At 44.0% G+C, this 26,140-nt stretch overlaps 1 protein-coding gene across 1 annotated transcript; it reads left to right on the forward strand.

Annotated features, from left to right (window-relative positions):
• The first annotated feature begins 6,461 nt into the window (after positions 1 to 6,461).
• Positions 6,462 to 24,968, forward strand: LOC128710973 (protein trachealess-like). The gene is made up of 9 exons (XM_053805839.1): positions 6,462 to 7,003; positions 18,412 to 18,578; positions 18,651 to 18,802; positions 22,084 to 22,364; positions 22,463 to 22,655; positions 22,902 to 23,133; positions 23,197 to 24,327; positions 24,404 to 24,546; positions 24,615 to 24,968. Exons 1-9 carry the CDS (start codon positions 6,462 to 6,464, stop codon positions 24,966 to 24,968), a joined length of 3,195 nt encoding a protein of 1,064 aa, XP_053661814.1.
• The last annotated feature ends 1,172 nt before the right edge of the window (positions 24,969 to 26,140 follow it).

Raw genomic sequence — 26,140 nt, forward strand, 5'->3', positions numbered from 1 at the left:
CGTTTCGGCGGGTTAATGGTTTGGGATGTGAGATGACGCTGAAATCGAATCCAATCAAATGGGTAATTTTTTTTTGTTTTGTTGGCTTCAAACTGCAAAGAGCATAACCGATAGCCAAACCACAAGACACTAGGAAAAACCATCGTCCACGGTGCGAACGAGACAAATCAACCTGTTTAGTAGTAATCAACGAACGAAGCAACACTTTACGACTTTACGTCGTGTTTCCGCCAGGGAGCCGCGTTGAGTGCCCGGTTTTTACATTGGCCGATCACAAAAGAAACGGTCCGCGCGCCTACCGCGCTCTTACCAACCCCAACCCACCGGCCACATTTCTAATCTGTCGGCAATGCGGCTGCCGATGTGTGTGTGTGCGGTTGGTCATGGTTGCCAAGTCAACAAGCATCCAACAAACGGTGCGCAGCCTGGGCCGGTGAAGGGTGAAGCAACCGCCCCGTTTTGGGGTTGGATGTGTAGAGGGAGAAAGGTCCGTGCGAGGAAGTACATTTGCGTTCGTCAACAAATGGTTACATTGTAGGCAGGTTATGAATTTATTACGCGATCTAGCACTCGCCACCCGAACGGTTGTGTAGATCGCACACAGCCACACGCATTTCCCAGTGGAAATGTGTGATTTCGTTCGCTACCCCGAAGTGGTTTGAAATTCTCCTCTGAGTGTCCGCTGGCACCACTCATGTGGGTACTCGCAATGGGGGTTGATTTTTTTTCTCTGAGCGACCGTTCGATGGGGTGAGACACTCAGTCGCGAGTGCGATTGGTAGTTTAAGCTATGTGTTATTTTGTTGTTAGGGAAAGATGACACTCCACACATATATAAATGTTTTCTAATAATTATACAGTTTTTTTTTAATAGTTGTACAACTTAGTAGTCGTATTTTTTAACGTACTTTAGCTTTAAATGGATAGTAAAATAAGAGTCAAATATTGGAAAATGTTGACTTAAGAGGCTATTTTTGCGCTCAAACAAGCTTTCGACGTTTGCGCTCAGAATATCGGCAAGTACCAAGCTTGGCTAATAATGTTGGGCACTCACTTGCTATCGTCAATGAAGTAGCCACATATGCGCACACACAGCAAGAAGGAGCTACGATGTGTGTGTGTGTGTGGGTTTGTCGATGGCACGAGGCTTCTCGGACGAACCTCCGAAACACACATCAGCAATGTTGGTAACATTATCACCACAGCTACTCTTTGCTGCTCTCAAACGCTCCCACACGACGACCGACGACGGAATCGCGCAGCGTTATCACCCTCCCGTCCAACAGCGCAACCCTCCCGGTGTGTCGGTAGCGGGCCAACCCAACCCAAAATGCCCACCCACCGATGGCTGAGTGCGGGTGGGGGGAGGGGCTCGTGCGCACAGGAGGGACGAAGCGAAGCGGAATCAACATCGCGACAGAGTCCGACCGACCGCTGTCGGGCGCGAATGTTTCAGTCGCATCTTGCACGTGGTACTATCGGGAAGTTTTGTTGTGCTCGATTCGTGTCGGTGGTGCGCTTGCGAAATCGCAATCGAATTCCTTTGCCACCCCCCCCTCCCTCCCTCCTGTGTGCCGTACGTGAATTTTTCCGAGCTCGAGCGTGGTTTCGTCTGTCACCTTGAACGGCACACCCCGAGCGCCTCGTGCCGCCGTGCGCCATCTTATCGGAGCTGGCAGTTCGTTCGCATATCCTCGCAAACGTGTGGTTTTTGTTCGAAGTGACTGGTAAAGCTGGTTTCGCTCGTGGTGCCTAATCTTGCTGCTCGAGTGCGTATAGAAATCCAACTTTAATGCAAATCACAATTAGCACGAGGGAAATGGCGCGGGTAACATTGCTTTGATTCACCGTCGAAAGTGTCGGACCGCTCGCGTGTGGTTCGTGCACGAAGTCGGCATCCTGCGAGGGAAAGCAAATCAACGCCGTCCCTAACACTCACCACCTGTTGCGTCATTGCGTTATCATAAGCGAGCGAACCGCACCGAATATTCTGGAGGAGAGAATGTCCTTTTCAGCAGTTTTCCCTTCGCAATCGCTCCACTCGTGTCCGGGTCAGTGTCAGTGTCCGACTCATACGCTTAGCGAGGACACTTCTTAGATGCGTGTGTGCTTGTGTGTGTGTGCCGTTGTGTGGAGGTGTGCGTTGAGATTGGAACGAATTTGAGCCCCAAATTTTCCCACTGTTGCCATCCTTGTCCGTCCGCACAATTCTACAACAAAAAAAAAGGAAGAACGGAACGCTGTCGACATCGAAGCGGACGAAGACGGGGTACGGGGCCAAGTGTATTTCGTGACAGTTTTGGAGGGCGAAACTCGCGGCTTCCGATTTGCCCGGTCCCGTGTGGCGGTGTCTGTGTGAGGGTGGTTTTCCTATATTTTTTAAGGGAAGGATGTGATGTTTGGTCCGTCCCCTGTAATGTTGACGAACACATACATACCGTTGCGTTGCCGCATGACAATGTAGGGCTTTTATAAGGGAAGTGTTTGAATGCGAACTCGCGTAAAGCTCCCGACAGTGGCCCGCGATGTACGCGGTTTTATTCGGTTAATAAAGTTTGGGGTGTGGTGCGTTACGTTCTGCTCCGGCCGTGAACTGATTTGTTCGTGGATGCCCTTACAGAGAACCTTCCCAAACCCGGGTTCCGTTTGATTGCGTGTGCTGGAATATTCCACAGGTGTTGCACGCTGCCTGCTGTTGGAAAGCAGCGGCCACCAATGTATTGGTGCAACCGTGCGTGTGTGTGTGTGTGGTTTATTTAAAGAATACAGCACCCACAAAACGGCTGATGTGTAACCGTGCCCGTGTGTCGCTGGTGGCTTCTCGAGAGAAATCTTCTGCCTTTGCCCAGTTTCCCTGCAACGCGCGTATCAAAACAGTTTTGCGCAATGTTAGCCGAAGAAAAAACCGTTTCCAAACATTGGCCGGCATTATTGGTTACGGTTGGGTTGCGGTTGTATGTGCCAAAAAAAAAAAAAACCTGACAGTGGTTGTGTAAGTGTGTGGTGTGGTTGCAAAGTTTATCGTCTTATGGGTGTTTTGCGGGCCGTGAGAAAATGCCCGAACCAAGAGAATTGGGATAAAGCATCGCCAATATACGCCCTGCTGCGTCCCAGCAGATTACATTGAGTGACAAGCTTTTTTTTTTCGAGGATCTTTCCTGATTTATTATTTAGTTGGTAATATAAAGCCAGGTGATGCGCGACGAGAGTAAATATCGTGTAGTCGCACACATATAGAAGAAACGGGTGCAGTAAAGCTTAAGCTTTCCCTTCATTAATGAACCGTTCCGTTTCGCTGCAAATCCGTTTCGTAGTGATTATTTAAAATCATTTTATTTATTACAGTTTTGGAGCAGTAGACTTTTTTTTATAAATTTGTAAATAATTTAGCAAGTACCCGTTGTGTTAAACGCTGCTAAATGGTAGATCGGTATTAGGAGACAGAGAGATAAACAATACTGCTGCCCAGTAGATCTCTGCTCGTGCTTCAAAACTAATAACAAAAGCCCTAGTGCTGTAGCGCTTTATGAATGTTTCCTTTCGCGTCGTCTACCTGGCACTTGTTTGGTATCTTAAAACACCCAATCCAAGCAATACTGGTCTGGTAGTTCCTCTCGAATAAAAAAAGAACCTCCAATCCAATGCCTGTGGCATGTGTGTCGTCAAACAGACAACAAATAGAGGAGTGAAAAAAACAAAACATTGGCAAATATTACGGCGCCAAAACCGGGTTACCTTCACGTTTCAGCTAGAAATAGAAACAAGTGCAACAGAAATAAAACACGTGTAAAGAATGGAAAACAATAAAAAAGAGACAAGAGAATCAGTGAAATAAATAAACAAATAGTGGAACGAACAGAAACAAGAAGAAATAAACAAAACTCGCACAATCTCCTCGCAAAACAGACATAAAAAAACGAAGGGCTTGAAAGGCTAGAGAAGAATAAACATGAAGAAATGGAGTAGGAAAGCTAGCGATATGTTACAGTTGAAAATTCGTTGCGAAATGTTGCTGGGTGCGTGTGAATGGGTCGCGTGCCCACGTATGTCCACGTACGGGGGTTGGATGCTGTTAGAAAACCTATGACAAATTTCCTGCACCTCCTTCTCTATATACGCTGGAAGGAACTGAAGCGGACAGGTTGCAAAAAGCCATGTTGTTGCTTCGGTTTCGAAGTTTACCTTTTTTTTTTGTTGCCTATCGCCACCGGACCAAAACCGACCGAAACTCTTGCCCCAAAGTGCCAACGCCATTCGTCCCGAATTCGATTGTCCACGAAAAGTGAATGTGTTCGGGGGGTTTGGCGAGAGTTGCGTGGTGTGGCACTCACCTTCGGCGAACGGTGGTCGGTTCCCGCCCGACCGAAGTTCGGCAGTATGTTAGGAAAGTTTATTAGTGCGAAAAACATATTATTTAGCACGTGTTCTTACGGTCCGCTCTGCCGCTTGCTGCTTGCAGGAAGGAGATAATTGTGGCCCACGAAATATGATAGCAAAAATCTGTCAAGCAGAACTTACGGCTACGCATTTCGGTATACCATGAATAGCGACCTTGAACCACCCGCCGAACTCCCGCACACCGGGTGATTGTAATATTTAAATAACCATAACAGCAACCGCTTGGAGGTATTCTTTCTAATGAAATGAAGCTTTGCCCGTTTTGCGCATCCTTCCACCCATCCATTGGTTCCGTGCGCCGCTGTACAAGTTTCTGCCGAACCACTCGGTAACCACTTTTGCCGAATTTGCGAAGAAATGATTGACATTCACGGGTGAATGCAAGTAATTGAACCCGAGAAAAAAGCGGCATCAGTTCCAGAAGTTTTCCAACGCCGCCGTTTACGCCGAATCCGTCGAGCTGTTCAGTTTTGGAAAATTTCTAATTAATTTAATTGATCCCTCTGCGAAAACACCGGCTTTACCGTTACGGGTGCTTATCATGCAAAATGGTCCTTTCTTTTAACCCGAAAATCTTCAACAGATGAATGGGAAATTTGCGTTTGAGGGGCGGGGAAGAAAATGTGCGATTGCGAGAAGTTTTCCGCCCAAGCCAAGTCGAGAGATGTGCGCGGTTGCTGTTGGTGACTAACGCTTCCTAAACCTGTCCCCAACGGTGTAACCCTTCGCGTATTGGTGCGCTTATTAATCAACATGCTTTTGATGGCTATCAAGGAGGTTTGCGTCCAAGGTCGCGTTTAGCAAATGCCAATCAATCTAGGTCGTGTGTAGCTGTAGCAACGAAATTAATGTATCGAAACGTAGTAAAGGCTCAGCAACACAGATCACACCAAACAACACCCATTGATGATGGACGTAGGCAGTGTAGAATTAATGTGAATGTCAATGAAGTTTTTTTTTTTCTCAAACCCATTTAACATGGTTTGATTAATTTGGGTCCGCCCAAAACGAATGTTGGTTCATTTTTGCGATAGGAGCACACACACACATGAATCATTAAAACCCTGTACTCTACTCACTTCGCGCTGCGTGTTTATTGTGTCTTGAAATCAAAATGCCGCAGCGGCTTATCAAATCCTTCCTTCAAGCGCACCCAAACCAGGGGCTTCTACTATTGATAGGGGATGTTGGAAATGCTCCTCCAATTACTTTCGACCAGGGTCGATTGTAATTCCGTTTCTGATCGTGGGTAAAGTCTTATCGGTCGCCTTTTTTTTTTGTTGGTAGGATCGAAGTTTGCACATTAGGGGATGAGAGCTAGAAATCAGCAACAAACGGTACATGCCATCACAAATAAACAAAAGACCAAACAGCAATGAATGATGCATTGCAAACAACATTAAAGATCTTAAGGAAAAAGTTGGGGAAAAGATGTAAAAAAAACACTTAAGTTTGTAGTACATCTTTCACCTTAAAACATTGGACAGAGGTGAATAGAACAGTTAGGTTTGAATACATTTATTACGCGTGCTTACATCAGCATTATCAGCAGATTGTGAACGATGGAAAGTTGAGAGAAGCAAGATTTAATATTATTGATTTACTCTCTGTTTTCAAGGACTTTTTACTGCAAAGCATCAAAAGAAGTGTTTTTTGAGGCAAAACATTAATTGTGGAACATTCTCAGTGTGACTGTAAAGAGTTCTGTGTTAGAGACGGTGTGTGGCGGTAGATCAAATTGTAGTAATCGATTGTACAAAGGTGTTTCGAAAAGATTCAAGTGTTCAAGAAATAAGTGAAGCAAACGCCAAGAAACATGCTCACCGGTCCCTCCGAGCAGGGGTTTGAATGTTTGGAGCGTAGCTGAGCAGCAATTCTTTGCTGTGACAGCGGCCCTGAGCAAACTGGATTCATCCAGCGGTAAGCAACGTGCGGAACCGACGTCATGCACAGCTACCGTTTCCCAGCGGTCCACGGTATCAACGGTTCTAGCAGCTAATCAACCGGTGTCAGCGAGAAACCCATCGCGCCACCGGGACCTATATCCGGAGGAGCGGCACACGATGAACATGTCCACCGAGTACGCACCGACCGACGGTATGAATCGATCTTACCACACACGATCATCCTACCACGGCCGGTACTATGCCGGTCCGGGTAGTCCGGGTCATATACCCTCGTTTAACAGCGCGATGGAGGGACATCATTCTCGACGCCACCACGAACCACCGCCTGCTATGTTGGGTGGGTACGGTGATACGGGTAGGTCGCACGGAAGTGAAAAGGCATTCTATGCGCCGCCACCACTCGGTTCCGATTCTTATGCATCGTCGGTTCCGGACGAAAGACACCCAGCGTACCAGGCGAATTATTACGGTGCGGCAGGCTATTCCCACCAGGGTATGCTGCGAATGCCGCCCGAGCATGGTGCTTATGGTGGATGCTACGGAACTCCGCCCATACAGTGGTATCATCAGCAACATACGTCGTACCATCAACACCACGGCCCCCATCATTCGCACCAGCAGCATCAGCAACATTCGGCAACGCCGAGAGGCTATCCGATGCCACCGGAACATATGTACAATATGTTTAACTTTAACAGGTAATGTTTCTTTGAGACGCAGGCATGTGCGATCTTTCAAAGGCAGATCACTTGGTCGTCTATGGTCTTGTTAGGCTTTTAATGTTTATGTAAAGTTATGTTACCCATTTCGTTGATTCATTAACTCAACGTTTATCTTACGCGGCTAAGCCGTCTAGACATCCCGTGTGGAAAGACTATTTCGCTTCTCCTTTGTACATTATCCTTGCATATATCTGCAAACCTCCCTGAAAGCTCATTTCGTTCCACGTTTTGTATTACTAAAATTCACCGAAGGTTGTGATATTTTAACGTTCTGCGCCAAATCTTGTTACTCCGTTGGAAATTTCCACGAAACGTCAATCTGCAAAATAAGCACAAAATGGAAGATGTATTTGGTTCGCAGCTGGGCCTTCCTGTGTGCGATTTCTCGTCCCAAGTTTCCATGCGATTACGCATCATTTGTTTGCTCTTTTTCGCAGCAACTACGGCGCAGCAACAGGAATATCAAACGAACTCCAGAAATTCGCGCTGGCTCCATCTCGCAATACAAATACAGTTAGGAAAATCAATTCTCGGAAGGTAGAAAATTTTACGAAAATGTCAAAAAAGAAAATGTTGTGCAATACACCATCGCTCACTGGTGGGGGTAAGCGTTGGAGGCTGTTTTTCGTTGGTGGCCCATCCTTGACCGTAAGACGATGGGTTTTCTCTTTCTCCGGTGATCGGAAAGCATTGCCGTTCTGCTAGCCTCTGCCAATTGATGACTGTTTCGTTGAAGGTAATGGTTTTTCCAGAAGAGTTTGAAGTTTCTGTCCATTCCATTACGGTACGTATCACTATGAAGCTAGCTTCCGAAAATCAAACGTTGTGGCTGGAGGATGTTAAGTTACAACTTTGGAAAAGGTATTCTTGTGTGCACATTGCAGTGAAGCGTACAGCAGAACGTCCATGTTCATTTGAAGTGAAATCGTTCAGTTTCCCCTTACCTCGTGGCTGTGTAGAAATAATAATTGACATAATAAGCACTTAAAAGCAAATGTATCTTTTGCGTATTATAGCATAGAGCGTATATATTGCTTTGGAAGTAAATCCTTTTACGATCCTTGCGTCATATTCTAGGCAACAATCGGAGTATGATTGGAGTCGTTAGCGTGAACTACGACTGGGTGGTCCGGTGTTGGCTGTGATGGTAGTGGTGTCGATCTTCACACCATAATAGCGGTCCCATAGGGCTATTCTCATGTACGCAGGAGTGTCTTTTCAACAACAAGTGACTATATTCCAGAAAAAAACTAAGATCTCTCAATATTCTCTTGACTTGAAGATCTCTTGATCCACGACAAAATAATAGTTAACTCGCATGTATGAAATTAGATTCCATAGCTCATAATTACTGCATTTGTTTATGGTAATTGGCCTAAATGTGTAGCTGTTTGCTGTACCTCCATCATAACTATTAGCACAGAACTCATTGTACATTACGCTGAAGCCCCGGAACTCATCAAGTCACACTGTAAATAATGAAAACTTAAAATCTCCCTCCAACACACAGTTGCACCGAACGTTTTCATCGCTGCTCTTGATAGCAAATAGTTCTCATGTCCGATGTGCAAAAGGGCATCGGGAAAGCACAAATTAAAACGTAACACCTCTGCTGGGTGAAGTTCAAACTGGTGGTTGGCAGCCCTTACAAGCCGGGGGAGGGGGTGAGATTTGTATCGATTGCAAAATGATGATACGTTCCACTTGAGCGGCTCGTGCAACAATGTTGCAACAAAGCACCCTACGTACACACTACCACAGCCAAATTTTATTACTATTTGCACTTGCACACAAGTGAGTGCAACGGTTGAGTGCGGCAGTGCCCGCGGGTGGTGAAAGGGCACCGTACGACGATGTGCCATCACACCCCCTCTGTGGGGCCAATCCTGCGCGATCTTGCCGGAAAACCAAAACACCCTCATCGGTGGGGCGGATAAGTCAAGTGTTTATTGGTGTGCGTCAATGAAGCATCACCTTCACTCTACGGTTGTGGCCGTAAAGTGTTAGGATTTATTTATTCCTTAAGCTTACCTTAATCTTCTCGCTACACATTTGCTGGGTGAATGTTATGAAGTTGGTGAAGTTTATTTTGTACCAATCTTTTTTGTAGTAGTTTTTGCATTATCCTTGTACAAAGTCGATTTAAATTGCGAGAAAAGAATGAAAAAATGGCATTTTCACTAAAAACTCTTGAAGTTGATCGATTTTTTCAAGCAAATTCCCCAAGAAAAGGTACAATAAATCAGTGTTGCTTTCCAAAGACAGGCTAAAAATGTCTAAAAAACCCATTAATTAATGCTCGATAACTACAAATCAACACACTTGGAACAACTAAAGCGGCTTACAAGGTTTTGTAATTTACTTAAACAATCTTAAATATATATCCTCCATATCTGTTCCTAGCAATGACGAGAGTTCAACACAAACGAATCAAATGTATGTCAATACTTGTATGACTTGCCTCGTACATTGTAAGCTTGTTATGGTATTTAGTTTTCTTGAGGAATGAATTTTCCCATGAAACATCTAACCTGACAGAAGCCACTATACCGTCACCTACATACGGCGCGTAGGGTAATGCGGGTGGTCCGCTTCATTCCGAACATAAACTAAACGTTTCAGTATCCTGTCGTTTACCGTCACCGCACCGTGCCAGGGTGTGTTTCCATGCGTTCCTGTGTTTTTTATCTGCCCTCCCATTTGTGGCTTCCACTTTTCCGCTGCAGCACAATGTGCAGTAAAACGGGGAATGAAATAATCGCCCGGCCTCAACACAGTGGCCACCAACACATGCCCACACGCCCATACTTCCCTTTTGAGGGCCCTTTTCTTCCGCTACAGCGTGTCTGAAGGATTGTTAGATTCGCTTTACCGGTACAACCGAAGAAAATGCTCAGCCACTGGTACAAATAATGGTAAACACAGAGATCCCACGGGGTGTTTTCAAAACACGGAGGAGGAATGGTGGTGTGGTTTGGTCAGAAATGCTGGCCAATCGTGTTTGCGCTTCAGCAAACCTCTCGCCCTGCAGCGTTTGCTATGTTTGTCCAGTAATTATTTGCATATTTACAATGTTGTTCGCCAATTGGAATTAGTTTCGATGGTGGTGCCATGTGTGGGTGTAATTTACGGTGTGTGAAGAAACTGCATATCAGGTGTACAGGTGTTGACAGTGGAAAAATTCACGTAGTCAGTATCTGGAAGCGATGCAGTAAATTGAAGTATTTGAATAATCAGCATCATCATGCCGGTCCTGCCTTTCCGGCGACCGGCCAACGTCTAAAGGCATTCACATGCGTCACCGGATCCTCCCCTGGGAGGTTTGGACATGTGTTTTTGGGTAATGGTGAGCAAGAGATGCCTGGTTAGATTTAGTCAGAGAGAGAAAGAAAGAGAACGAAAGAGAGAGAGAGGGTAATTTTTCACACCGTTCCAACCATCATCAGCTTTTCCAGGGGTTCCAGTAATGCAAATGTAATATGCAGCAATTAGTGTTACCATTGTTCGATTGGTCACTTCACGTTCGAGCGCATCAGTTGGAAAACTGCGCAGTAGCAGGTTTATGGAGGCGCGCGATGCCTGATTACGGTAGTGTGGTTTGCTGACCTAGCCGCGATTTGAAGCGTTTTTTTTTTGTCGCACTACACTCGGAACCTGTGGTAGCGATACACGTGACCGGGTGCCGAGTACCGCGCCAAGCCGAACAAGGTGAAGCGTTTAGCTCAGCCCGAAGTCTTGTCTTCCGGATTTGATTCCGCTCAATGAAAGTGTGGTTGATCGTTTTATCTTGTCGCCGTAACACACAATCAAACGTTACCGACCGACTGGACGGTGAAACTTCTTGCAGTTACACTGTAGTTTGGCAACTTCACAATCTTGCACCACTTGAGTGGCCATTGAAACCTATTTGTCCTGTTTCTTTGTTGGTCCTCGAGGGAGACACCATTTGCGAGCGCTTAACTAATTCGTTTCCCACCTAACCGGTGGTTGATGGGTTACCCGATGTTTCAACAAGCTTATCTGGCAGTTGGAGTGTTGCAACTGCGTCAAGGGTTAGGCCAAAACCAGCGCACTGCTAATTGATCAATGTTCGAGCGGTAGCAGGATAGTCCTTCTGTAGCGTATTTAGTATGGTTTTAGGGATTTAGAAGCAGGGGTGCTTGCATCGGACCTGTTTGCTCAGCCCAAGCGTCACAGTCACAACGACAACAGATGATCAAGATCTTGTTTAATCGTTGTGACCCCTGCTCGAACGACCTGGTCCTGTAACTAAACATCACGTTACCGCTGTGTAGCGTGTGTGTGTGTGTTTAGCGATGGCGGGAAACTGATTCGCATTTCATGCGCGTTGTCTAGCGATCGTTGGTGGCAAATTCTGTTATTATAGCTGATTAATTATCAACTCGGCGTCAGCAAGTGAACGCCCGGTAGGTTGATACTGTGCGCAACATTGTTGCAACGCACATGCAGCTCCCACCATTCTGTACCGATTTGTCTCCTGATTTGCCTCTCTACCGATTATTGTGATGTGAAATTGGATTCTAGAAGCTTACTTATTCCATCATTATGCATCATATTTTATTTATCTGGTTCTTATACTATTTTTCTGATCCTCCAGTCATTTAGAATCACAACTGATATTTATTGTTATTGCGTGTTTTATTGTTTTTATTAAAAATTATGTATGTAATTTTCTCATGCGAGCACTTTTTATTTAATTTTTTTCGATAACCCTGCATTTTGTAATTAAAAACAGTATATAGCTCTCGCAGCCTGCCGGGACCAATTATCAATGACCGTAATCTTACGTGGTGGTAATTAAAATTTTAATCCCTGAATCATTATAATTCCCACGGTTGTTGTTTACTAAACCTTTTATTGTTGACTTTACATAACAAAAAAAGAAGATATTCTTAAACAATGCTGACCTTTCCGGCTGACCAACTCGAAGGATAATTACCCAATCACTGAATGATTCGACCAAGTATTGGGGAATTAATTTACCATTTCACGATTTGCTGCTCGTGCTCTACGTGCGGCATGAAAATGTTATCAGTCCGTTGAAGAAGGCGCGCTTTTTTGCCCTTGCCTACCTAAAGCAATATATGAAGAGATTGCCTAGGTAATCCGTAACGTATTCTTTCCTTTCTAGATCCATCCCACACATTCTTTCTACCAAGATTTCCCTGTATTTCCCGGCGGTAGCGTGCTCTGTTTGCTTTAATTCCTTCCTTATTCCATTAGGGATGATAAAGCACGTGGAGTTACACGAAATTGAACGACTGCTTCATTCGACGAATTATTTTTCGCTAAACTTCACAATAACAAGTGCTCAACCTATAAAGCCGTAACGGTCATTCACCTGTCACTGCTGGGGATATCCTTGAAGCATTGCAAGCATCATTATCGCAGCATCTCGGTTGTATGAATAGAAAAGTGGGACTCAATCTAGATTGGCATCGATATTTAGCCCATTACACATTATCTGAGGGCCATATCTATCCATCCGTTCAGTTGTATCGTTCAGCTAAATAGCACTCATTGACCGTTTCATTTCACTTTTCCTGCGCTTTGCGAAGAATGAATGAATTTACTCTGAGAGTTATTCATATTCGACCATACACGATCCAAGGGTTTTGTGTCCGCAATATGCGTTTCTAGCGACGTTCAAATGCCAACAGTATAGAATAATAGTTCGAACAAACAGCCGACTATAGTTCCTTCTGTGCCGCTAGCTCCCAGCAACTGACGGTTACTAGCTCTGCCCTATTCTTCGTCCCGGGAATAGAGATGCTAACGCACAAACCGGGGAGCTTGACGAGACCCCGCCTGAGGCTGGTTGCTTTCTTCTATTTCGTACGGACGGTGGTAGGGCTCGTTCTCCGAACCCGGTCCCGGGAATATCTTGATACAGGTTTTCGACCTTGTATTAGCGAATTCTTAGAATGCCATTCAAACGCGTGCACTTGAAACGGCAATATTGCGTAAAGGACCGGCTCTCTTGGACCGGTACGCATTCACGCGGCACTCTCTTTTTGGCAGTGTTTTTTTTTTCTCCTGTACCAGCCGAATGAGCAGGAGAGACGTGGCTGTGCCCTTTTTTTGTATGCTTTATTGAACTGTTCACTGCCACTGGTTCTTTCTGGGGGTTTCGCAGGAGAAAGTGAAACGTAATCTTGCTCGTTCACCGGATTCTCCGCTTTTTTTCCGGCGCCTAACCCCATAAACTTTCGTACCGTTGCCCAACCAGAAACCAAGCCTGCCATCATGATGGGTTTTTGGCAGCTTCTACTAGAGATCCCCGGAAAGCGTAGCAAACAGTAGCTCTTGACGGCTTTCGTTTGATTTTTTTGTTGTTGAACATCTTTCTGGCTGACGTCGAGCTTTGATGAGTTGTTGTGCTGAGAGAAAATAGTCAAAATAATCCCGATTTTGAAAGGAAATGCTCAAGGAGTTAGGTGTGCTAGGGCATATGTTTGTGCGGATTAGTGTGGCTGAGCATGGGTCCAATGTACTGAGCACACAGCACACAGAAATTGTGTGTTACATAGTAACTCTTGTTAATTTATGTGCTTCGATCACAATCACCATTCGTCTATCTACTATCACCGTGTGCCATTTGAAATTAAGCATAATTTTCATGCTTACTTTTTCCGTCTACTGGAAAGGTTCCGCCGTTTGAAGCATGAGTACAATCGTTATATCATTTACCATTGCTTTGGAGTTGTATGTAGCAGTGGTGGAATTAGCTATAAATATTCGTCATCCTTTTTCGGGTGAGCTACCGCTGCCACGGGAAGGATCTCCTCAGCCGGGGAAAGGTGAGCAGACGCATATGATGCTAAAAGGATTTTTGGAGATATCGTGCACAAAACGGCAATGTCGATGACAAGAAAAGAACCCAGTTTGAAGAGGTCCGTTGCCGGCGTGTCCTCTTCGCGTATTAAGCAGTTTCTTAGAAATCCTTTGACGTCCTTAAGATCCTCCCTTCCCACAACATCTCGAACGAGCGGTCCGTGATGGGAAGGATAAAGCGGTCCCGGCAGAATGGTAAAAGTACTCACCGAGTGCGCACCCCATGCCGGCCCCGATCCGCAGTGGCGGCACCCTCGTCTGTAATTTATGCTATTCATTTTACACGCCTTGAGAAACGTGGAGCTTTCGGCTGTAGGGAAAATCGTAAGGATCAAAAATCACCTTCGAGCATACCCGGGAGGTATTTGGGGAAATTTTACAAGAACGTGTGCGGTGTGGGATGCTCTGAATGAGACATTTAATTAATCATCGAATTTATTCGCAAACGGGTCGTAATGATGTAAGCTACACGTTTCGTATATTCACCAGCGTAACAGTGAACTTTTGGGGTTCTTTCGCTGTTATAAAATAATTAATGGGAGTATAAACGTTGAACGGTTATTAAAACTCAAGTGTGTAATGGTAATTGTATTTCTTATTGGAATGTTTAAATTAAATCCTCAATATATTTCACATCTTCAATATAAGAAATACATAAATTTATACGATTTTTCCTATTTGTTTATTCATTGTGCCTCGATTCATAAAATCGGATACGCTAAATAGCACGATATATACACAATAACCCTGATTCGGACTGGTGTGGGAGTATGTAAACTTTCCATATTTTTCGAAAAATCACACGACACATTCAAGGTTTTAACAGTTCGTGATGAAATGTGTGCACGGTGCGGAGTGACGGGAGCGCAAAAACTTAAGCGTGTTTAAATATAGTTTACAGATGCAAATTTAACAGGACCTGTTCGGGATCCCGAAGTGAGAAGGAGGTTAAAAATAGATGGTCACGATCATGAGTTTTTTTTTTGTTCTTGCTTCGATTACATCGACCAAGTGAAATGGGAATGCAATTAAGATTCGAATCATGGCGTTTGTTTATCTGTTTTGCTAATAAGCTTTCTATTCGCAACACCATTTCTGGCATTAAAAAAAAAACTATCAAAATACCAGACAGCACTTGGCGCGAAACAAACGGGTTGACCTTGGCCTCCTTTTTCAGCGCACAAGAAACGATCTAACCGTGAGTGTTGTGTTCCTAGACAGTGTGTGCTGTTATTTAACCTACTTCGTAATGTGACCCAGGCGGCATGAGTTTGTTTCTCATGACCGAAAAAAAAACCCACCAGCGTTTTCCTCCATGTGCAAAGTGCACAAACTTGGTTTAGAATGCATCAAGCAGTGGAACTAATTTCTCAACGCCACCGAAGTTTCGCTACCGTTGTCGTATTTCGCTCGTGCCGAGCCGCGTGCCATGGCGACAGTTAATACGGCGGAGGATATGTGCGCGAGGGGCGGATTGATTGACGGGCGGGAGGGGGGGTAGTGTGTAGCGAACCCGGCCGCTGCAACATTGTTGCCTATCCAAACAAAGCGGTAGCGCGCATTAGTGTAGGGCACCGATTGCACTAGCCGTACATGCACCAATTGCACCTCCATCACTCGATGCCGGTGTGCAACGGGCCAACCGCAAACAAACACTCCAAACCGCATCGGACCTACCCGTCCCCAACGCCAATCACGCCCAGCGGTCCCACTACATCCTTACGGCATCCCGGATTTTTAACAGTACCATGCATTGGGAATGGGAAGACGTGTGGGATGAGTGCACGGCGTGCTAGCGTTAACCGACGTACTGGGGTGTAACTCGTGAGAACTGGGATCTTGTGAGGTTGTCCCCCACTGGAATATTATATCCACACCCGGTGGTACCATCACCGATCGGCACGAAGCATGTCAGTGTGATATTTCAAACTTCATAGCAATTCACCCGAAGTTTGCTGTCTAGACTCCGACTAGAACTCCACGTGTTTTATATTCTTTCCCCATGATCCAGTCAGCTTGATCCAGCCGAAACTCGTTATCACTCATAGATTTAAAAGTGCAGAGGAGATACAAAAAACTGGCCATGTTTTTACTATAATAATAGTTTCATGACGAACGATAAAATCTCATTAAATCTCAAATCTCATCTCATCTCAATAATATACAGACCTTTTTTATGTTTGAAAAACTATTATTACGCGACAAAAGCTTAAATTAGCACTCACTTTACTTCAAAATGTCGTATTTTTTTATTGTCTATCATGACTGCTGTATATCACATAAATCGAATATAATAGCTTATTTTGATAGTGGAGGGAGTTGTTAAGCCCTCTCTCTCTCGTCAGCCACAGCCCGGCAAAATATTAACCATTCGGAGTTCATTAGTACATCTTAAAATATATCTTTGCTTTGTGGTTTGCCACATAGAGAGAGACTTATCATATTATAGCTCGCGGTTGATTAATTAATTCCTCTTCTTGCGTAACCATTTCTTTACCATTTCTTACGGTCGACGATAAGTATGCTCAATTGCGATGGCTTCATTTCGGCTTCAATCAAACGGTATCTTTAAGTATCGTATCCTATTCCAGAGAACGTTCTAGATGGTTGAGTATGGGTACATTCCGTTATTTATTTGTGTTGGCGCTAATTCGGAGTTAATATATAATATTGCAATTGATATTGCATAATACCGTAAATATTACAATTATAAGCACGGAAATCACTGTACATACAATAAGAAAAAAAGAAATCTTCCTATATCTCAATACTTGCCTTTTTCTCCCATAGAAGTTTTCGTTCAGCATTATTTCGATATTTAGAGCAGCATCTGTTTATTTTTATAGAATTAAGATAATTAATGAAAATAAATTAATTACGGATGATTCAACGCTTTTTCCACTTGTCTGAAACGCGTACAGTCAGTCTTCTGTTCCGTTGCCCTGTTTAGTAATCCTACTTAGGAAAGCTCCCCGTGCGCGGTTCACTGTAAAGACATTTACGTGGAAACTTTACAACGAAGAAAAATAAGAGACGAAACACCAGTAAAAAGCAGCTACGCGAGACTCGTTCGAGATTCTTCTTCGTGTGCAACTGTAGTACCATTTCCCCGCCTACGTATCAGATCACTGGGAATGGAAGTGGTTGAACTTCAACTTCAAATATTACATTGGCACGCACGTTATTTGAATGCAATGGATTTTTTGCCTGCACCAGTGATAGTAGCGACACACGTCATCATGGGGCAATATCGATTGCTTCATCCCAATATTTTTCTAGCAACTTTTTTAACGAACTTATGTGACATTGCGCAATTTCTGCCACGTATCGGCTCACATTCATTGGAAGTGTGTATTGCAAAAAAAAAACATATCGAGCGATTGTTGTTATTCGTCCATAATTACCTCGTCGTACCATTTTATCGTCATGGTACGCTCCCGGGGATTGTTTATAAAGACCAAACGAAATAGGTGCGATTACAATTTATGATCGGAACAGCAATGAACTAAGTATATTAATGTCGAATCGCATATTAAAAGCTAGGCTGTGCTTTTTTGTTGTTGTACCATTGCCAAAAGTGAACGTATATGCCGTCCGGAAATGGGAAGCAATTTGTCTTGCCTCTCAGTCCCGATTCTAACAGAGAGCTTCCCGTGCTTTTACGGTTTTCCTTATCAATTACTTGCGAGCGATGATGTTCTTAAAACCCAATTCACGTCTAAATTCCGGAGATCGCGTGTAGCATAATTGAAAGAAGCCCAAAGACTTTTGTGTTGAAATCATTATTGATTTACATTTACTCATTATTTCCGCGCAAAAAAAAAATCTCCCTTTTTTCATCGAATGCGAAGACCTACCACATTTCGCTCGTCTGCCACTTTATTTCCTAGTCCAGCAGTACAGCACAGCATTTGCAATTAAAATGTATGCATTTGAAATGAAGCCAGGCGTTCATAAAAGTTCACTGTGATATCCGTTAAATCATTCAATGAATTGACAGTCGCGGCCGCACAAGTACCATTTACCATATCGGAAGCTTTTTCGGACCAAATGACGGTTTGAAGCTGGCTAAGTACGATGCAGCAGCAACACTAATCATCAACAAATCAGATCCCCTTCTACCGGACGGTAGCAAATTAGGTGATCATTTAGCTGCCCGCGCAAGGGCAGGGCTGTGCGAGCGGTGGAGTTGGTTTTATTTTATTTCTGGTTGCGAGCATGAGCAGCATGAACTATTGAAATTTGTTTCGAACCACACGTTGAATGTTGTTTTGCGGCTCGTGGTCAATACGGCATACCATTAATCACGCCGTGTACTGGCTAGGGCCTAATGCCTATCTAATAGATCGACATCTGTACAATCACTATCCGTCTGAATCCGGCCGAATGTTGCGAATGGTAGAAAATCGCGACGGAAACCACAATGGGAAACAAGTTTGTTTCCAAATAACTTTATAAATTGCTGTAGTGGTCCGATAACTAACTGAACGATTTCATTTGCTATTTCTATTATTGTGTGTGTGTTGCAGAAATGGACGCGAAGCGCGAAACCGAGCGGAGAAGAACCGGCGTGACAAGCTTAATGGATCGATACAGGAACTGTCGGCCATGGTACCCCATGTGGCGGAATCTCCCCGGCGAGTGGACAAAACGGCCGTGCTGCGATTTTCGGCTCACGGTTTGCGGGTAGACTACGGTAAGTGGTAACTGATGGTGTGTTTTGCTTTACTATCGCTGCTCAATCGCAACACTATCCCGCTTCCCGCAGTGTTCGGCAAATCCAAACCGGATGAAACGGTCAAGCCGGAAGCACAGGACTCGCTGTTTCGTATGCTGAACGGGTTTTTGCTCACGGTGACATGCCGAGGACAGATCGTGCTGGTTTCGCCGTCCGTAGAACAATTTTTGGGACATTGTCAGGTGAGTTGTCGGAACAATCCACACATCAATCGCAAAGATATGGATTATTGATGACATAAGAAGGTGTATGGGTATTATGTAGGATTGGGAGTTTTTTTTTTTGTTGGTACAGTGTCACTATCTAAATATATGTTTGCGGCAGCCATACTTGAACCATATTTGAACAGATGGTCAAAAGCCACACGCTTGTCTTTTCGGGTTCGAATGATGTTGAATTTAAATGTGTTGGTAATGAAAGAGGCTGAGAAAGCGGCCATTTACCCCTGGTCGGGGCATTTTTTAACTGAAACACAAAAAATAAATAGCTTACAATTAAATATTTCATTATGTAACGTATCATCTTTAGCAGTGTGTGTGTGTGTTTGCTGTATGGTTTTGTAATTTCCTTTCGCTAAAATTTTGAAATCAATTCATAAGCGCGCATTTTTTATCTTGACATCTTAACTTTTGCGTTTTTAATGTCTTTCGTATATGCCTTAAGACTTTTAATCTTGATTTTTGTAGTATCGCCGTGCAATCTTAATTGTGTGTGTCGCTATTTTTATCCGTGCAGTGGTTGAAATTTGTTCAACATTTGTTGACATTAACGGCGCGTCTTCATTAAAAGTTCGATCTACGTTCGATACATAGCATTTCGTTTCGACACTGGGCAACCTTGAAAGTTGCTCGTCGCAAAAATTGGACCGAATGCTTCTCAACAACACATAACTAATGTGCTTTTCAAACATTTGTTTATTTTATTGCACGAACAACAAACACAAAAAAAGCGTGCGAAATGGTTATTACCTATCTTCACCGTAAATGTGCTATCTTGAGACGAGGTGATGCTCCAGCCTATCTTGAAGCAAAGAGTTGATTTGACTAATTGTACCACCGACTCCAAACGTTTCCATCATAATGGTGCATAGCGTTCCGGGGGGGCTAAATGGTTTGGCTATTTCTCTTCATCTGTTTTAAGTGCCCTCGAATGCATCGAAACTAATTTAATGATCTGTCATGTCTTTCCTGCGATCACACGCTGAAATGCCAGGGCACTGTCAACGGCGTGATGGTGATGTATGGTGGTTTCGTACATAGAAACAAAACAGAAAAAAATGACAGATATAATGTGTTTTTAATCTGTCGGTCAAAGTGGAGATATTAAATGTGGTTTAACAGTTTGAAAGCTTTATATTTTGCCCAAAATGTTGTTTATATGGTGAACCTTGGAGTTATGCGCTGGTGGTAGTGCATTGTGTGGCAACGAACTTAAATATAAGGTGTTGTATGATTTTTTTTTCTTGTTGATTGCTGCCCGTAAAACAGATTTACTGTCCCGTGTGTTAGGTTTTTTATTAAGCCCAATTAGTGTACCCACGATATTTCTTTGTATTTTATTTTTTAAATTGATTTGTTGCCTCTTTGCTCAATAACAGGCATCCGGCACTCTGGAATATTGGAACAAACTTTGGTTTACTTTCGTTACAAGCAATTGCAGCCATGGACAATGTGGTCAGTACTGATCTAGCTGCTGCTTCCTTTACTAAACAATGAAACGCAACCAAACAAAGTCGGTAAACGTTTAACCATGGACAAATGCAATGATCTTCGCGGTTGAACATAATGCCACTCGCTTAAGGACAGAGGCCACAAATAGCACCGAAGTGTATCTTCCAAAGGATAGCAATGTTGTTTGTGCACCCTGGAAAACGCCTTTTCCCCACCATCACCCAGCGGTTCGGTATTGCCACGGCACATTCCACGGATGCACACAGTCGATTGCATTCTCATTGGAATGCAAGCGGGCCGCCATTGTATTTCTTGTTTTCTTTTTGTTGTTGCACCGACCAGCTTATATGTCCAGTGGGCAGAGGAGGAAAACTTAAACATTCGTGACTACGTGCCTAACAGAAGGATGTCTTCACTTGTTTGTTTACCGACGGCGAATGTTGCTGTGTGCGTGGAAGTGCGCGCGATTTCTCCGCTATTGGCCAGCTGTCCACTCCACCCGGGCTTCAAGGTCAGTCGCGGGAGTCCGCGGGCAAACCGCGAGAGCTATCTTGCGATGCTTGCTTTTCCTCGTTCTACTTACTGCTGCCGGCTGTAAAAAAAACATTGTGAATTTCTCCTTGTGTTTCCGTTCAGCTGTCTTTCCTTACGATGTTTGCAAACACTTACCCAAAACGTACACTTCCCCAACGGACTGTGGCGCTTAATTCGATTACGAAAACCTGAATAACATGTCAGCATAGTAAAGTGCGTCACGGTACGGTTCCCGCGCGCGGTTATGTTGCTTGGCACAATTGTATCTTCAAAGTTTTAACAATTTGATGCTGGAGCGCTTGTAGTGGAATACTTGCAAGAAAATTATACAACTGCCCAAATGTCTTTAATTTTAACGCATCTCGTTACAGTGCCGGCCTTAACGTATGGTAACTCGTGGGAGAAAATACAGCATTTTCAAAATTAATGATAAACAGGCAATGACCTGGTTGTACCGTGACATGGATTGTAAAAACTTTTCGCAAACTCAGTTCTTGTTTCGTTTTACAAATTTATTTAATATTGTTTTTTTTTTTTTGTTAAAAAAAGTTTAATAAAAGACAGATTATTGTTTTGTGTATGGCGGTGGAATCTCGCTACCAGCGGAAGCATCTTAGCTCATGTGAAACACGTTGCCATCCAGTTCCGCTTGGTGGTCTTACCACGAAACAAAAAAAAACTTCTCGTTTGATTGCAAATAATTATCAACGGGGAATGGATTAAATTGCCGAAATGTGAAACAATTTTTTTAATGTTTCACTGTCACTGGTTTTAATTAGAGCTTGGTGCTTTTGTAAAGATAAGAAAAACGAACAAAATAGTCGTTCGACGGAGGACTGGCACAAACAAAACTCGAGTTCGTAAATTATTGAGTGCCCTCAACAAGATTAACGTTGTCCGGTCTCAAGAAAGCCATCAATTTCATAAATCATCATATTTTGTTTTTTTTTTTGTATGAATCGATTACCGTTATCAATTCATACTAAAATATTACAAACTGTAATATCTCTTTAACATCATAACTTTGTTATAAATGTTGGGTCACTTGGAGGTGTTCAACAGTATTAAAATTGTTAGGAATTTAACACATTATCAGTATGCCAAAACCGTTTGCATATGCGGTATTAATAGACGCATTATCTACACCGGAAATAGGTTACATTTCGAATCGATGGGTGACATGATTTCTACCCGTAGCATACACGACACTGGATGTGACCCTGACCATTTCTTTCTTCCGTTTTGCCCACTCTCCGCAGACTGATCTTTACGGACAAAATCTATTTAACTTAACCCACCCGGATGACCATGCGCTGCTCAAACAACAGCTGATACCGTCGAACTTGGTCAACATGTTTGACAACGGACCTGGAACAAGCAGCAGTGGCAGCAGCAGTTGTGGCGGCACACCGGCCCTTCTCAGTCCAACCGACGGGACCACCTCCAACAGCACTGATAGTGGTGAGTTCCAGCGATCCCACGACGATGAGGAAGAAATTGACAGAAAGCTCCGACTGGATCATCGCCGATTCTCCATCAGGTAAGAAGCGGTGGCATGACGTGTAAGGTAAAATAAGTTAACAAAAAGCGAACTTCTTACGGTGGTGTTATTTGTTGTTGACTCTTGTTGCGTTTTAGGATGGCCCGTGCCGGTCCACGATCTGAGGCAACGACTTACGAGCTTGTGACGATCGATGGAAGCTTTCGACGGGCGGATTCAGCACCCCGGGGCACCGCGAAACCAGGTGGTACGTCCGGTATGCAAATGATACGGCGAGCCCGTGGCCGCGACGATGCTATACCGTTGCATAGCATCAACGGGAACGATATCGTAAGTGTTCGCTTTTTTTTTTGTTTAGTGGATTATGATAGGAGGTATCAAAAACATGTTTTTGTTTGTTTTCGTATCACGAAACGAGTTCCACTGACCTTTCTGAAGTTAACTATTAAAATGTATTGCTAGTATTGCGTATCAATAATTTATCCGTACTATCGATTTAAAATAGCAACAAAGTGGTACAACTGTCGAGCGCAAATTATTTGTTCACACTAATTTGCTTCCATTACACCATTTCAGGTTCTAATTGGTTTAGCGCGAGTGATGAAGGTGCCATCTATCTGTGATCGATTGATTGAGGCTTGTAAATATGAGTACAAAACACGCCACCTGATCGACGGGCGAATAGTGCAATGCGATCAGCGAATATCGATAGTAGCCGGTTATCTGACCGACGAAGTGTCCGGCCTGTCCCCGTTCACCTTTATGCATCGAGATGACGTCCGATGGGTGATAGTAGCGTTACGGCAAAGTAGGTTACGAGTGAATTCACTACATCATAGAGTAATGTATACTAATTGAGTTTTTTTTGTAGTGTATGACTATAATCAAAATGGTGAATCTTGCTACCGGTTGATGTCGCGTACCGGGGACTTTATCTATCTAAAAACGCGCGGTTACCTGGAGGTGGATAGCGATACCAAAGTGGTGCAGTCGTTCGTCTGCATCAACACGCTCGTTTCGGAGGAAGAAGGTCAACGTTTGGTGCGCGAAATGAAGCGCAAGTTTTCCGTCATCGTGGACAAGGTGGAACTGCCGGATGAGAGCGGTGAACCGGTTGTAGAAAATCCGAAACAAATCGAGGAAGCCGTCCTGAACCTTATCACCAACCTGCAGCCGGACAGTGAGGACAAGTTGCTAAACACGATGCCAGCCTCACCGGCAAGCAGCATAAAGTCGGGTTTCGGTGAGGGTGCTCCGTTGGCGATAGTTGCGCCGGAGAAAAACTCCGTCAAGTCAGCGATCGTGAAGAGCATAAATGTGGTGTCTATTGCCGCTAAAACGATGCGCGAAACCCGATGTTCGTCGGTGTCGGGCGAATGGTCGCCGATGAATGGTGATCAGCAGAACAGCAATGGAAGCAGCAGTACCAGCACCACCGGTATAGCAAGTCCAGGTGTTCCCACGACGGAAAGAGCGGGTTCATCGGTTGATCCTATCTCGTCACCGCCTCCACCGTCACTGTCACCCACTGTGAGTGTAACTTCTGCACACACTCAAAGGCCTACGGTTTTGCAAAAAATCCAGCTTCCTGAGGAAGCGCCAGGTGGAGCAAACGTGGAGCAACGCGTTCCACCTCTGCCTAGTTCCGAACATTACTTCACGCAACCGTTTTCACCATCGAGTGGAGGAAGCGTACCGGTGTCGCTTCTGTCGCCGGCCTCGTCACATTACAGCCAGCGAAGTTCACGAAGTCCATACGGTTGTGGTAGTGGAATCTCTTCCCCTCCTGCGCCGGTGCATTCTGGCAGTGGCGGAAGCTTGCTGAATCGAACAACGACCGTGCTGAAGCGAACGTACAGCAACAGTAGCATCAGCAGTCTTAATTCTATAGATACCTTCGGAGATAGCGACGTTGGTACAGGCGACAGCAAGAGAACGAGAATGAATTTGACGAATGCCGATTTGGTTCACTGCTTTAGCGATCTAATCAATCCTGGAACAGGTAAGCAATATATTGCATCAACTAGAGCTTGCAAAGCTGCTCACTACAATTTATTACATTTCTTGTTTAATCGTAGATCTTACTTCTTTGCTACCGAACTCTTTCGATGCGCTCGATCAATCGTTACTAACCATGGAAACAACAACAACCATAATCCGCGATCGAGTGAGCAGTTACTCAAATCTACACGAATCACAAGATCGTTTGGAAAAGATAGTGGTGTGTATTCACAGCCGGTTAAACAAGTGATATGGTATCTTACTGTACTTCGTTCGTTTCCTTTGTAGGAAGAACATCAAGAGCAGCGGGAAATGCTACAGTCAATTCAGGAAGAGTACCAGCTGCAAATGCAGTCCAACGGGACAGGTGATGCAATAGGGGCAGAAGCTGTACATAGTGAGGCCAGGGGTGGTGGATTAACAACGAACACAACAGCCGCCTCACATTTATTTGGTAGTACCGATGCAAATGCAATGCTGTGCAATTCTCTTGGCGCGGGACCACTCTCACGCAGGAGGGTCAGTACCATTGCCACCACTACGACAACGACGTCAATGATGCCTTCCGTTATAACATCTACCGTTGTTCAGCGGACGACAAACGGTGGCAATGGACGATCCGAAAAGGATTCGGGAAGTTAATATCTATCGATGGAAACATTCTATCCACTCTTTGTTCCTTCCGTTGTTCGATCAGCTTCGATAACCGTTGGTGGGTAAATTTAATACCATGAATAGCTTATGTTTATTATGTCGCTACTTTTTTTCCAACTTCCTCGGACTTCATCACGATAACGCACTTGGCTTGCATGTTGGTTTTTGATGAACCCGGGAATTAACAGAACTTGAACATTCTTATCCTTTTCCTCGAATTAGACTCGCCAGCTTTCGGTGGGCTGGTCATATCATTGGAATGACACCGCATGACCAAACCTGTAAAATCCATTTAGGTCCGTATGGACAGAGGAGGCATGATGGGCCCAATTTGAGATGGAGTAGTGGAGTGGTTGCGACAGCGAAGTGGTTGTAGCACCGAATATGTAAGAAAAGGAAGTTGTCCGTGGTGTGTGAAGTCGATTCAATGACGTTTGGATTCCACATGTTTTCTTGCAATGCGTTTTAGAAAAATCGTTTACCGATTGTTCTTTTGTTCCCTTTTCTTATTTGAGAGCCACCACCAACAGTTATCGATGGCTTGATTTTCGTACAGACGGATAAATGAAGCTGGAAAAAGAAGTGAACGGTATGAACTTAATATCTTGCAGATGGTTGAAAGATATTGATGGGTAAATAGGAACGAACAGCCCCATAATGTTGGGTCGTGTTTAAAGTCAACGAATTCATCATACGAATGTGGTTGAATATAAACGTAAAACCCGAACCTTTCTGCTATGAATGTATATATTTATACATATATATTTACATGATTGGGAAGTGATGATTCAAAGTATTCTCTTACACGGTAGTGAATAGAACTCTTCGGTTACAGATCGACCATTCGGAACCTTTTTTTATGACGAAATCCAAATGATGATAGTGAATATGTTGAGAATGTTTCTCCAATTGATCGTACCACGTATAGTTAAGCTACTGTTTTGTTGTAGGCTAGGTATTGGAAAGAGTCATTGTGTGAAGGAAAAACCCAAGATTTCTTAATTGCTAGTGTTTTCACATTCAAAGATAGGTCGTGAAATGTGCTTTGTTTTGTTACTTTGAACGGCAAAATCCAAAATCAAGGTGTAATAAGTTTAACGTGTCTCATTACTGTAATTTATCTAACGGACGCGGCTTTATGCTAGTTCGGCATATGAGTG

Source organism: Anopheles marshallii, chromosome 3 (assembly GCF_943734725.1).
Source record: "Anopheles marshallii chromosome 3, idAnoMarsDA_429_01, whole genome shotgun sequence".
Taxonomy (NCBI): domain Eukaryota; kingdom Metazoa; phylum Arthropoda; class Insecta; order Diptera; family Culicidae; genus Anopheles; species Anopheles marshallii.

Bases quoted from the DNA above. Each gene is read 5' to 3' on its own strand.
- LOC128710973 (XM_053805839.1), top strand. From the start codon at position 6,462: ATGAACATGTCCACCGAGTACGCACCGACCGACGGTATGAATCGATCT. The intron at 24,328-24,403 runs GTAAGCAATATA...GTTTAATCGTAG, and splicing joins TCTAATCAATCCTGGAACAG to ATCTTACTTCTTTGCTACCG. The intron at 24,547-24,614 runs GTGTGTATTCAC...TTTCCTTTGTAG, and splicing joins ATCGTTTGGAAAAGATAGTG to GAAGAACATCAAGAGCAGCG.